This window comes from Mizuhopecten yessoensis, unplaced genomic scaffold, assembly GCF_002113885.1.
Source record: "Mizuhopecten yessoensis strain PY_sf001 unplaced genomic scaffold, ASM211388v2 scaffold716287, whole genome shotgun sequence".
Lineage (NCBI taxonomy): Eukaryota > Metazoa > Mollusca > Bivalvia > Pectinida > Pectinidae > Mizuhopecten > Mizuhopecten yessoensis.
The window spans coordinates 30,394-43,137 of record NW_018480041.1 but is presented as its reverse complement, the minus strand read 5'-3'; the positions used below and the strand labels follow the sequence as shown (position 1 = coordinate 43,137).

Genomic DNA, 12,744 nt, shown 5'->3' with positions numbered 1-12,744 from the left:
CCAAAAGGACCAGGGTACTGATATTGGGCCTGTAGCATGCTGGGGTGAAGGGCTACCAAGTTTGTTCAAATAAATGACCTTGATCCACTTTCAAGGTCACTGGGGTCAGATGTCTTAAATCTTCAAACAACTTCTTCTCAATAACCAAAAGCCCCAGGGTACTGATATTATGCCTGTAGCATGCTGGGGTGAAGGGCTACCAAGTTTGTTCAAATGAATGATCTTGACCCACTTTCAAGGTGACTGGTGTCAGATGTTTAAAATCTTCAAACAACTTCTTCTCAATAACCAAATGGCCCAGGGTACTGATATTGGGCCTGTAGCATGCTGGGATAAAGGGCTACCAAGTTTGTTCAAATAAATGACCTTGACCAACTTTCAAGGTGACAGGGATTGAAATATGTTAAAATCTTCAAACAAATTCTTCTCAATTACCAAAAGGGCCAGGGTAATGATAATGGGCCTGTAGCATGCTGATATGAAGGGCTACCAAGTTTGTTCAAATGAATGACCTTGACCCACTTTCAAGGTCATTGGGGTCAGATGTCTTTAAAATCTTCAAACAACTTCTCCTCAATAACCAAAAGGGCCAGGGTACTGATATTTAGCCTGTAGCATGCTGGGATGAAGGGCTACCAAGTTTTTTTCAAATGAATGACCTTGAACAATTTCAAGGTCACAGGGGTCAAATGTCGTAAAATCTTCAAACAACTTCTTCTCAATAACCACAAGGCCCAGGCTACTGATATTAGGCCTGTAGCATGCTGGAATGAAGGGCTACCAAGTTTTTTCAAATGAATGACCTTGACCAACTTTCAAGGTCACAGGGGTCAAATGTCGTAAAATCTTCAAGCGACTTCTCCTCAATTACCACAAGGCCCAGGCTACTGATATTAGGCCTGTAGCATGCTGGAATGAAGGGCTACCAATTTTTTCAAATGAATGACCTTGACCAACTTTCAAGGTCACAGGGGTCAAATGTCGTAAAATCTTCATGCGACTTCTTCTCAATAACCAAATGGCCCAGTGTACTGATATTGGGCCTGTAGCATGCTGGGATGTAGGGCTACCAAGTTTGTTCAAATGAATGACCTTGACCCACTTTCAAGGTCACTGGGGTCAGATGTCTTAAAATCTTCAAACAACTTCTTCTCAATAACCAAAAGGGCCAGGGTACTGATAATGGGCCTGTAGCATGCTGGGATGAAGGGCTACCAAGTTTGTTCAAATAAATGACATTAACCAACTTTCAAGGTGACAGGGATTGGAATATGTTAAAATCTTCAAACAACTTCTCAATAACCAAAAGGCCCAGGGTACTGATATTGGGCCTGTAGCATGCTGGGACAAAGGGCTACCAATTTTGTTCAAATGAATGACCTTGACCAACTTTCAAGGTCACTGGAGTCTGATGTCTTAAAATCTTCAAACGTCTGCTTCTCAATAGCCAAAACACCCAGGGTACTGATATTAGATGTCTTATATCTTCAAACAACTTCTTCTCAATAACCAAAAGGGCCAGGGTACTGATAATGGGCCTTTAGCATGCTGGGATGAAGGGCTACCAAGTTTGTTCAAATGAATGACCTTGACCCACTTTCAAGGTCACTGGAGTCTGATGTCTTAAAATCTTCAAACGCCTTCTTCTCAATAGCCAAAACACCCAGGGTACTGATATTAGATGTCTTATATCTTCAAACAACTTCTTCTCAATTACCAAAAGGGCCAGGGTAATGATAATGGGCCTGTAGCATGCTGATATGAAGGGCTACCAAGTTTGTTAAAATGTTTGACCTTGACCAACTTTCAAGGTCACTGGAGTCAGATGTCTAAAAATCCTCAAACGCCTTCTTCTCAATAGCGAAAACACCCAGGGTACTGATATTAAATGTCTTATATCTTCAAACAACTTCTTCTCAATTACCAAAAGGGCCAGGGTAATGATAATGGGCCTGTAGCATGCTGATATGAAGGGCTACCAAGTTTGTAAAAATGTTTGACCTTGACCAACTTTCAAGGTCACTGGAGTCAGATGTCTAAAAATCTTCAAACGCCTTCTTCTCAATAACCGAAACGCCCAGGGTACTGATATTGGGCCTGTAGCATGCTGGGATGAAGGGCTACCAAGTTTGTTAAAATGTTTGACCTTGACCAACTTTCAAGGTCACTGGAGTCAGATGTCTAAAAATCTTCAAACGCCTTCTTCTCAATAACCTAAACGCCCAGGGTACTGATATTGGGCCTATAGCATGCTGGGATGAAGGACTACCAAGTTTGTTCAAATGAATGACCTTGATCCACTTTCAACCTGATGTCCTTGTTCGACATTCAAGGTCACATGCGTCATATGTTTAAATCTTTTAATAGGTTCTTATGAATCAAACACTGATATTCTGCCTGTAGCTGTATATTAGTCCATTTTTAAGATTACAAGTGTGAGATTAATACCAGGTGAGCGATGCAGGCCCATTGGGCCTCTTGTTCCCTTAAAAAAGTGTGCACTATACGCAAATATGAACGGTAGTCGTTGGTCAGACATAAAATATCTAAATCAGTCAATAGCAATTTATAATACGACAGTTAATAATTACCCCTTCGAGAACCTCAAAGGTGCCTAATTCATACTCGTATCATCTTTAGGTTATATGTAATTCCCATGGGAAATTTGGAACGCCTTTAGGTTTTATGCTATTCCTGTTTAGAAAGGAAATTGATATCTGAGTTAATCAAGAGCTTGTAATAAGCGCCTGGTATATTCCGACAGAAGCAAGACACTTAACAGCCAAAGACAACAGAGGTCAAAATCTGGGACTGAAACCGAAATTAGTGGTCCCCACTGGGGTTCCCCCAGGGGTGACTAATTATGTGTTAAGTTTAACCAAATTGGAGTACAGTTCAAATTTTTACAATAATATGTAATCTTCAAATTGATTGTTGAAGGATCCACAAGAAGCTGATGCCATGTCAAAGGTACAAAAGGAGTTGGACGAGACAAAAATTATTCTGGTAAGCTCATTACTACAGCATTCTATATAGTGTTAGGGTATGTAGCTATACCTTCAATCTTACATACTGAAAGTAATTCTAGGACTTCATGTTTAAAATGATACAGTGGAAAGAACCACAGAATGGACAAACCTTGTGGAGTGAATACACACTTCAAGGAAAAAGCAAGCTGTTTGTTGGATGCTCTTGTTGTGCAGGCTTTAGTCATGCTTTTCAGGGGCTTTTGATATGCCTGTTCTTACTTCAATATCTATCTGTATGATCCAATTAAATTACCAATTTTTATACACCCGTCAAATTTTACGGGAGTATTATGATATGGGTTTGTCCGTCCATCTATCCTGTCTTAACTTTTGTTTGTCCGGCAATCTCCTCCTACATTTTTCGACCGATCTCTTTGAAACTTGGTATACATTATAATCATGATATGAAGTTGTATCTCCCTTAAAACATATTTGATTTGATAACTTTTTTTTGCCGTTTGTTCATTTCAGTATTTGATTTTTTGTCTGGAGCTCTCCTACATTTTTGACAGATTTCTTTGAAACTTAATAGGCTAGATAATCATAATATGTTGTTGTGTTTCCTTGAAAAGAATTTTGATTCAAAAATTTTTGCAAAAGTTATTGCTCTTTGTTTATTTCAGTATTTGATTTTTGTCCAGCAATCTCCTCCAACATTTTTAGCTCACCTGGCACGAAGTGCTAAGTGAGCTTATGCCGTGGCGCGGCATCCCGCTTCCGGCGTAAATATTTTACTTTAAATGACTTCTTCTTAATAACCGAAAGGCCTAGAGTGATGATATTTTGCCTGAAGCAAACTGGGATGAAGGGCTACAAAGTTTGTTAAAATTAATGACCTTCACCCATTTTCAAGGTCACAGGGGTCAAATATGTTAAAAACTTTAAACATCTTCTCCTCGATAACCAAACTGCCCAGGGAGATGATATTTGGCCAGTAGCATGCATGGGTGAAGGGCTACCAAGTTTGTTCAAATGAATGACCTTCAATTATATTCAAGGTCACAGGGGTCAAACATGTTAAAAACTTTAAACAACTTCTTCTGAATAACCAAAATGCTCAGGGTGATGATATTTGACCAGTAGCATGCTGAGATGAAAGGCTACAAAGTTTGTTCAAAGGAATGACCTTCACCCATATTCAATGTCACAGGGGGCAAATATGTTTTAAACAACTTCTTCTCAATAACCAAAATGCCGAAGGTGATGATATTAGTCCAGTAACGTGCTGGGGTAAAGGGCTATCAAGTTGTTCAAATGAATGACCTTCCCCTATAATCAAGGTCACAGGGGTCAAATATGTTGAAAACATTAAACAACTTCTTCTGAATAACCAAAATGCACAGGGTGATGATATTTGGTCAGTTGCATGCTGTTATTAAGGGATACCAAGTTTGTTCAAATGAATGACCTTCAGCCATATTCAAGGTCACAGGGGTCAAATATATTAAAATCTTTGAACGACTTCTTCTGAAGAACCAAGAGGCCTAGGGTGATGATATTTGGCCAGTGACATGCTGGGATGAAGAGCTACCATGTTTGTTAAAACAAATGACCTTCACTTATTTTCAAGGTCATATGGGTCAAATATGTTAAAATCTTTAAACAACTTCTTCTGAATAACTAAAAGGCCTAGGGTGATAATATTTGGCCAGTAACATGCTGAAATGAAGGGCTACCAAGTTTTTTCAAACAAATGACCTTCATCAATTTTCAAGGTCACAGGGTTCAAACATGTTAAAAACCTTTAAACAACTTCTTCTCAATAACCAAAAGTCCTTCGATGATATTTGGCCAGTAACATGCTTGGATGAAGGGCTACCAAGTTTGTTTAAACAAATGACCTTTGCCCATTTTCAAGGTTGCAGGGGTCAAATATGTTTAAAACCTTTAAACAACTTCTTCTGAACTACCAAGAGGCCCAGGGTTATGATATTTTGCCAGTGAGATGCTGGGATGAAGTATAAAATATGTTCAAATGAATGAACTTCACTCATATCCAAGGTCACATGGGTCAAATATGTTAAAATCTTTGAACGATTTCTTCTGAATAACAAAGAGGCCTAGGGTGATGATATTTGGCCTTTAGCATGCTGGGATGAAGGGCTACTAAGTTTGTTCAAACAAATGACCTTCACCTATTTTCAAGGTCACAGGGGTCAAATATGTTTAAAACCTTTAAAACTACTTCTTCTCAATAACCAATTGGTTGAGGGTTATTATATTTGGCCTGTAGCATGCTGGTATGAAGCGCTACCAAGTTTGTTAAAATGAATGACCGCGACATATATTAAAGGTCACAGGGGTCAAATATGTTTAAAACCTTTAAACAACCTCTTCTCAATAAGCAAAAGGCTAAGGGTGATGATATTTGGCCATATTAACATGCTGGGATGAAGGACTACCAGGTTTTTTCAAATGAATGACCTTTGCCCATATGCAAGTTCACAGTGGTCAATATATGTTTAAATCTTTAAATGACTTGGTCTGTATAACTAAAAGGTCCAGGGTTATGATATTTTGCCAGAAGCATGCTTGGTTGGACGACTGACTATAAACTCTGTTCAACCTTATGTAATAGGTTCTTATGAGTCAAACACTGATATTCTGCCTGTAGCTGTATTTTGGTCCACTTTAAAGATTATTTGTTAGATTAATACTAGGTGAGCGATTCAGGCCCATTGGGCCTCTTGTTTATAGCTAGCCACTCTTAGAATGATGCAGATATTATTTCAATGTAAGAAAGTATATAACACTATATGGCATTTGACAGGTGTATATTGTTCCGCCCTGCGGTACTCTTGTTGTAAATTAGTATCTCAAGATCATCATTTCAAGATCCATTCTCTGGTTTCAAGTCCTCTTGCATTATGATCCAGATTAAGAATGATAAATCACTTTAACCTTGTAAATTGAACCAGGGTTGTGTATAGACAAGTACTTCTATTTTAGACTGGTAAAAAGTTTTATGTGCTGATTCATTATATGTACTATTTATGTAGAGAATTCATCTTTGCTGTATGAATGTCTTTTATCATTTCTGTAACTTGCTTGCCCACTTTCATTCACTCTATATATTTCTGAAGACAAAAATGAAAAAAATCAAAATGCAACAATGTTTAAAAAGCTCATTAAATTTTCAAAGCTAAACCTGTAGAAGAGTAATTCTAGACAGTCTGAATTTTGTTTTTGACAGCATAATACTATAGAAGCACTGCTGGAGCGTGATGAGAAGTTAGATGCTTTAGTGGACAGGTCAGCCGATCTTAGTGTTCAGTCTAAAGCCTTCTATAAAACTGTAAGTACAAAATAATGGTATTGACCATCTGTGTTGTTTATGTCTGTGGATTATATATAATAAGTGAATTCTGCAGTTCTTGGTTTATTTCAAACTGAGCCTTACGTGACTTCTTTATGTGCATTTATCAAAGTTTTTTGGTTTTTAAGAACCAATCCATCTTCCAACCTACTGTATATAAATATTGCGTATATTTGGCAAGTATTAATAACGTGTCATTTATTTTCACTTTAACAAATTGACATTGCCTCTAATTTCCAAGTAGAAATTTTAGTTGTATTAAACGTTAAGCAATTCCATGTAAATAAAAGTTTTTGTATTTATTTTTGCAGGCTAGAAAAACCAATTCATGTTGTGTGATATTATGAAAAATTGGCAAATGTGGCCCCTTTACGAACAGCCCAAGCTATTCAAATGGACCAAGTCATGTGGAACACATTATATTACATGTGCAATACATGATATTGCATGTGGATGACGTGATGCCAGACGCTACAAATGTAAATGCCATGTTGTGATAGAGACCAGATGACTGACAGGAATTTCTGGTCATGGATGAAGTACACTTGACTATGTATATGTGCTGTATTGTTGTGAAGCTAGTGTCTCTAGTAAATTACCGAAGTGTATTTTACCCAGTCACTTGTTCTGAACATTGTACTACCCTCATCAGTCATCATGAACGCTTAACATACTACCCTCAACCATCCCGAACCCAAGCAAGTCGTCTATAACACTGCACAACAGTCAAGGAAAGTAGTAAAACAGATGATGCAGACTGTTCCGAAATTCATTTAACAGGAAGAATGAGGAGTATTTTCGCAAGATGGGAAGGATGAAGAGATTTCCTGTGATAGAAATGATAACGGAACAGTGGGTACTGCATCAAGTGCAATTTATGAAATGCTGTGTTCATTATTTTAGTGATGCATTGTTATCACTTTTACTACTGCTAACATGGTTCCCATTTGATGTTTCACGGGTTTTAAACAGAATTGATTGATTCTCTCATGAAATGAATGTATGGAAAAACACAAAAAACAAGACAAAAGCATGCTATTAGGCACATGACATACTTGATAGTGTATTTGTTTTTTCTCTCTTAATTTTCTTTATGCATTGAACAGGTATTAAATATTTTTATTGTACCCAGGTATTTTACTTACAATTTTGTGAAAAAAACCAATACTGACTAAACAGTAAAGATGCACATTAACAAAATAACTGAATTCATATTTCTGTTCTTTGTTGTTTTTTAGCTCACCTGGTCCAAAGGATCATGGTGAGCTTATGCCATACCGCAGCTTACGTTGTCCGTCCGTCGTCCATCTGTCAACTTTTTCTTTAAATCGCTACTAGTCCTGAACGGCTAAGTAGATTTTGACTAAATTTGGTCTGGAGCATCCTTAGGCCACTTAGGCCAAGGGGACTCAATTTTGTATAAAAGGTGGGTGTGGCCCTCATGGGGGCAGAGGGCGGGGCCCAATAGGGGAAATAGAGATAAAACCTTTAAAACCCTTCTTCTATCGTAGGGATTAAGTGATTTTATCCTAATTTAGTGTGGAGCATCCTTGGGCCAAGGGGACTCAATTTTGTATAAACCGTGGGTCTAGCCCCCCAGGGGCCTGAGGAGAAACATAGCAAATTATTCTTTAAAATCCTTCTACTTCTGTAGGAATGAAAGGATTTGGTCCATATTTTGTCTGAAACATCCTTGGATGAAGGGGAACCAATTTTTTATAAACGGTGGTGTGGCCCTTCCCCCCTGGGACCTGAGGGGCTGGGGAAATAGTGGTAAAACCTTTAAAATCCTTCTTCTACCATATTGATTAAGGGATTTTATCCTAATTTAGTCTGAAGCATCCTTGGGCCAAGGGGACTCAATTTTTTATAAGCAGTGGGTGGGGTTTCCAAGGGGGCTGAAGGGCGGGGCCCAATAGGGGAAATAGAGGTAAACCTTTAAAATCCTTCTTCTACCATAGGAATGAAGGGATTTCTTCCCAATTTGATCTGGAGGATCTTGAGCAAAAGGGATTAAATTTTGTATAAACAGTGAGTGTGGCCCCCCTTGGGGCAGAAGGGTGGGGNCCCCCCCTGGAAGCAGAGAGACAGGGCATAGGGGTGGGGCTCTGTTTGAAATTTGTTCTTGCTATATCTCAAGTACTGGATGGATCTTTGAAATTTCATATGTACTTATAGCACCTACCATAGAGTGCATATCTTTACTTCATACCAATTATTTTAAACATATTCAGGTGAGCGATACAGGCACTCTAGGCCTCTTGTTTAACAATCACCTTTCGTCGATTGTCGTGTGTCGTCCATAAACTTTCCACATATTTTGCTTCTTTATGGATTTTTTTTCAAAATTGGTCGGAACCATCATTTGTGTAAATAGTGTATCAAATTGTAAATTTTGGATTTCTTCCCCAACTCCTGCGGCCAGGGCAGGGCCTATAAGGGAAAATAACATTTATATTTCAAAAATAATGTACTAGAATTAAATTCTCTTTATGGATGGAAAGATCATCAGGGGCTTAATCTCAATTATAAATTTCATTGCCCCCTGGGTCATCTGTTCTCCCTTGGGGAGAGGGTAAAGTTTACCAGAGTTTATATAGGGAAAGAACACTTTCGGGTATATTTTGTCCATTTTTAACAGGAAATAATTAAAACTGGTTGAATAATTGTGATGAGATAGCAATAAGATGGAATCAGAAAATAAGTTCCTACTTTGTAGCAGAGGCCTGATGAGGGGCAGAGTCCAATTGAGTACATTTGGCTAAAATTTCAAATATTTTCCTCAAACTCGGATGTACCAAAATAAGATACTTTCAATGGATGAAAATGTCCTTAGATGCATTGAATTAAGTGTAAATTTCTTTGGCCTGGGTCATTTGCTCTCCTTTGGGGCAGGGGGTTGAGCTTACTATAGTTTATATTGGGGAAAAAACACTCTTGGTATATTTTCTTTATTCTCAGCAAGAAATTATCCAAACTTTGGTCGAAAAATTATGATGATATGGCAATTAGATTGTATAGAAGGTAATATCCTGCCCCACTCCTTGGGCCAGAGGGGCAGAGCCCAAAAGGGGAAAATGGCTAACATTATAAAAAAAAATCTCCTGAACACTCGTATGATTCAAGTACCCTTCATGAATCTAAATACTACTTAGTTGTTAGTTTTACCGTCCGTCCACAAATTATGTTCCTGGCTGATAACTTTGGCATTTATTGACCGATGTATATGAAACTTGGTCAAGATGTTCAGTTCACAAAAATACACATTGAGGTTAAAAGTCAAGGTCAAAGGTCAAGGTCATTAGGTTTAAAGGTCAAGGTCAAATATTTTCACTGATAAACATTTTGTTATGACATTATGAAGCAAAGTTGGTCAGAATTAAACAAGGATTCAACCGACCAAAGGTCAAGGTCATCGGGTCAGGGGTCAAGGTCAAATTTTGTAGCTTTTCACTGGTGAACATTTTGCTATGACATAAATAATGAAGCAAAAGTTGTTCGGAATTAAAGAAAGAAACACTGAGGTAAAAAGTCGAGGTCAAAAGTCAAGGTCATTATATTCATAGGTCAAGGTCAAATTTTGCATCTTTTCCTTGATGAACATTTTGTTATGACATTATGAAGCAATGTTGTTCAGAACTTAACACAGAGTCAACTGACCTTAGGTCAAGGTTACGTGGTTCAAAGGGTCAAGGTCAATTTTTGTATTTTTCACTGATGAACATTTTGTTAGGATATCAAGAGGCAAAGTTGGTCGGAATTAAAGAATAAGTCAACTGACCAAAGATCAGGGTCACTGGGTAATGGTCCAGGTCATTTAGGTTCAAAGGTCAAAGACAAAGAGGATCTCTGACTTTGACCCTGGCTCTTGATGGAGGAGGCATATAAGGTGAAATAAAACAAAACAAAGCTAACAAATGAGTATTGCACTGGTATCTACATTTCTGTTAGCCCAGCAAATATGGAGGTGGAAGGAAAAAAGACTCGCATCATAGTACATGTAAAATGTTTATTTTGCTTCCTTGCGATTCTTTTTGAAGTCCAAATGTCAAACGTCAAGCTCAGCTATATGGGCAGATTGCTTCCTGATGATTATGGGGGATATATTGCCACAAGACGGGGCCCTTACTGACCTGTCAGTGTTCTAGTTCTGCTCTCCCTTTGGGATTGGCGAATTTTTCTGTAGTTTTAATAGGAAAATAATATTTATGACCATATTTGTTCATTTTCAACTGGAAATAATTCAAACTTGATTAGAATAACTACAATGAAATTGAAATTAAATAGTATCAGAAAGTAAAATCCTGACCTACCTTTTGGGTTGGCAAAAGAGGAAAATTTGCATTTATTTGAAGTGTTTTTTACATTTTTTCTTTGGTGACATAATAAGAAATGTAATTCTCTTTATTTTCATGCTTGCTGCACTATGAAAACTACCTAAAATATAATTCGGGAGACCGTTAGGGCCCTTGGGCTGCTTGTTTTATTTTAAAAACCAGGATGTACATGCTGACCTATTATTTTTTAATATGGTACTTTTAGATATTTTTTGGGAAGAAATATGTGTAATAAAATAATGTGTTTAGAAATCCATGTGTACTGGAAAAAATGAATATTGTCATAGAATTGTCATTTAAGACTATTCGTGAGATTGAATTACAAGATTTCTACTTCAGTCTTATAATACGTTCTACAAATTTAATCTTCATTAATTCAGAGAAATGAATTAGCCCTCTTAAATTAGATTTAAACTTAAAAAACAATAAAATATTTAGCAAAATGGAATGTTAATCACCCATGTAGACAAACACAACCTCAAACGCAAAATTATGCATATAACGGTATTTGTATCGCCTTAAATTTCAATTCAAGTTAGCCTGAGAAAACAAATTGACTATGTGTATATGCATATATGTGCATAACTTGAAAAATATATGACAGTGTGAAATAGGAAGATTTGAAGACAGTGTGTTATGTAATTAGAAATGGTAATCGTGAGAACAGGATTAAATAGATGTCAGATGAAAGTGAAAGAACTGAAGACAGAGTGTTGAGAACAAGGAGTTATTGTGAAACAAAATATGAATGGTGGTGTGGTTGATGAAAGGACAGGAAGCTAACTGGTCGGTCATCTAAAGAGGAATGGAGATCTGGTCAATTAGTGATAATTAAAGGTACAGGCTGGAGCCCTGGGAACCTCTATTGACCACCTGATGGCTGTCCATCTACAGTTGACCAATAGAAATGTTAGTTAACTAATTTGCATATTAGACACTTCTTAGTTTTTAGTATAAGGGAGAGATACAGAAAGATAGAGGGTGAGAGAAGGCAGACTGAGGGAGAGAGAAGGCAGACGGAAGTACAGAGAGGCAGAACAGAGTCAGAGTTGGGAGATGGAAAGTGAGCCAGATTAGATCAGGATTGGAAGTGAGCTAAGATAGAAGGTGCTAGCAATGGTATGCAGAAGTAGGAACTGAAAGTTGGCAACAATAAAGAAATGAACTGGAAACGGACTTGAGTATTAATTCCCCAGACCGACCTCGGTCACATATTTGGTGGAGAATCCGGGTAGGGGTATCTATCAACCGAACCTCATGCCTTTACATCCATTTACATGAAAGTATCGGAATGGAACATCTAGTGGTGCAGTAAAATGGCTAACAAAGACCATAGTACACCTGTGTTGGAAAAATTTGACGGTGTTACAGATGCAAAAATATGGTTGGGAAAATTCGAAAAAAGTGGAAAATTAAAAAAGTGGAAAGAAGAAGAGCAGGTGGTACAGCTATGCCTGTATTTAAAAGGTACAGCAGNCCTCATTAATGAGGCCTGATATACCTTATATTACAAGTTTATTGCAAAACATTTTCAATATNAAAGGTGAACAGTGTAAGGACGCAGAGTGACCAACAGCAGGACAGGAGAGAAAGGGACCAATGTCGCCACTGTGGTGAGTACTGGCATGTGTCTGAAGTAAAATATCTAGGCCATGTTTTCTCAAAGGATGGGATCAGTGTGAACCATGAGAAAATAAAGGCAGTGACAGAATATCCTATTCCCAAGTCAGTTCATGATGTCAGGGCATTCCTAGGACTATGTAATTACTATCGTAGGTTTGTGAAAGGGTTTTCAGAGATTGTAGCACCTATGAATGAGCCCCTGAAAAATGACACCAAATTCCTCTGGTCAGAAAAATGTCAAAGCGCTTTTGACAGTATGAAACAATGTTTGACTACGGCACCAATTCTAGTGTACCCAGATTTTGACAAAGAATTCATTCTCTATGTGGATGCATCCACTAAGGCAATAGGGTATATGTTAGGACAGCGAGATGCTGACGGAAAGGAAAGAGCTGTAGCCTATGGGGGTAGGTCATTGAGAAAGGCAGAGAAAAACTGG

General features: G+C 37.8%; 1 protein-coding gene across 3 annotated transcripts in view; it reads left to right on the top strand.

Annotated features, from left to right (window-relative positions):
- LOC110442656 (synaptobrevin homolog YKT6-like) overlaps window positions 1-7,559 on the top strand; it is a 105,748-nt gene extending 98,189 nt beyond the window's left edge. For all 3 annotated transcript variants that reach the window (XM_021486362.1, XM_021486360.1, XM_021486361.1), the window contains exons 7-9: window positions 2,941-3,006; window positions 6,223-6,324; window positions 6,657-7,559. In XM_021486362.1, the coding sequence (XP_021342037.1) occupies window positions 2,941-3,006; window positions 6,223-6,324; window positions 6,657-6,692 (204 nt within the window). In that variant the 3' untranslated portion in view covers window positions 6,693-7,559. The remainder of the gene's footprint in view (window positions 1-2,940; window positions 3,007-6,222; window positions 6,325-6,656) is intronic.
- The last annotated feature ends 5,185 nt before the right edge of the window (window positions 7,560-12,744 follow it).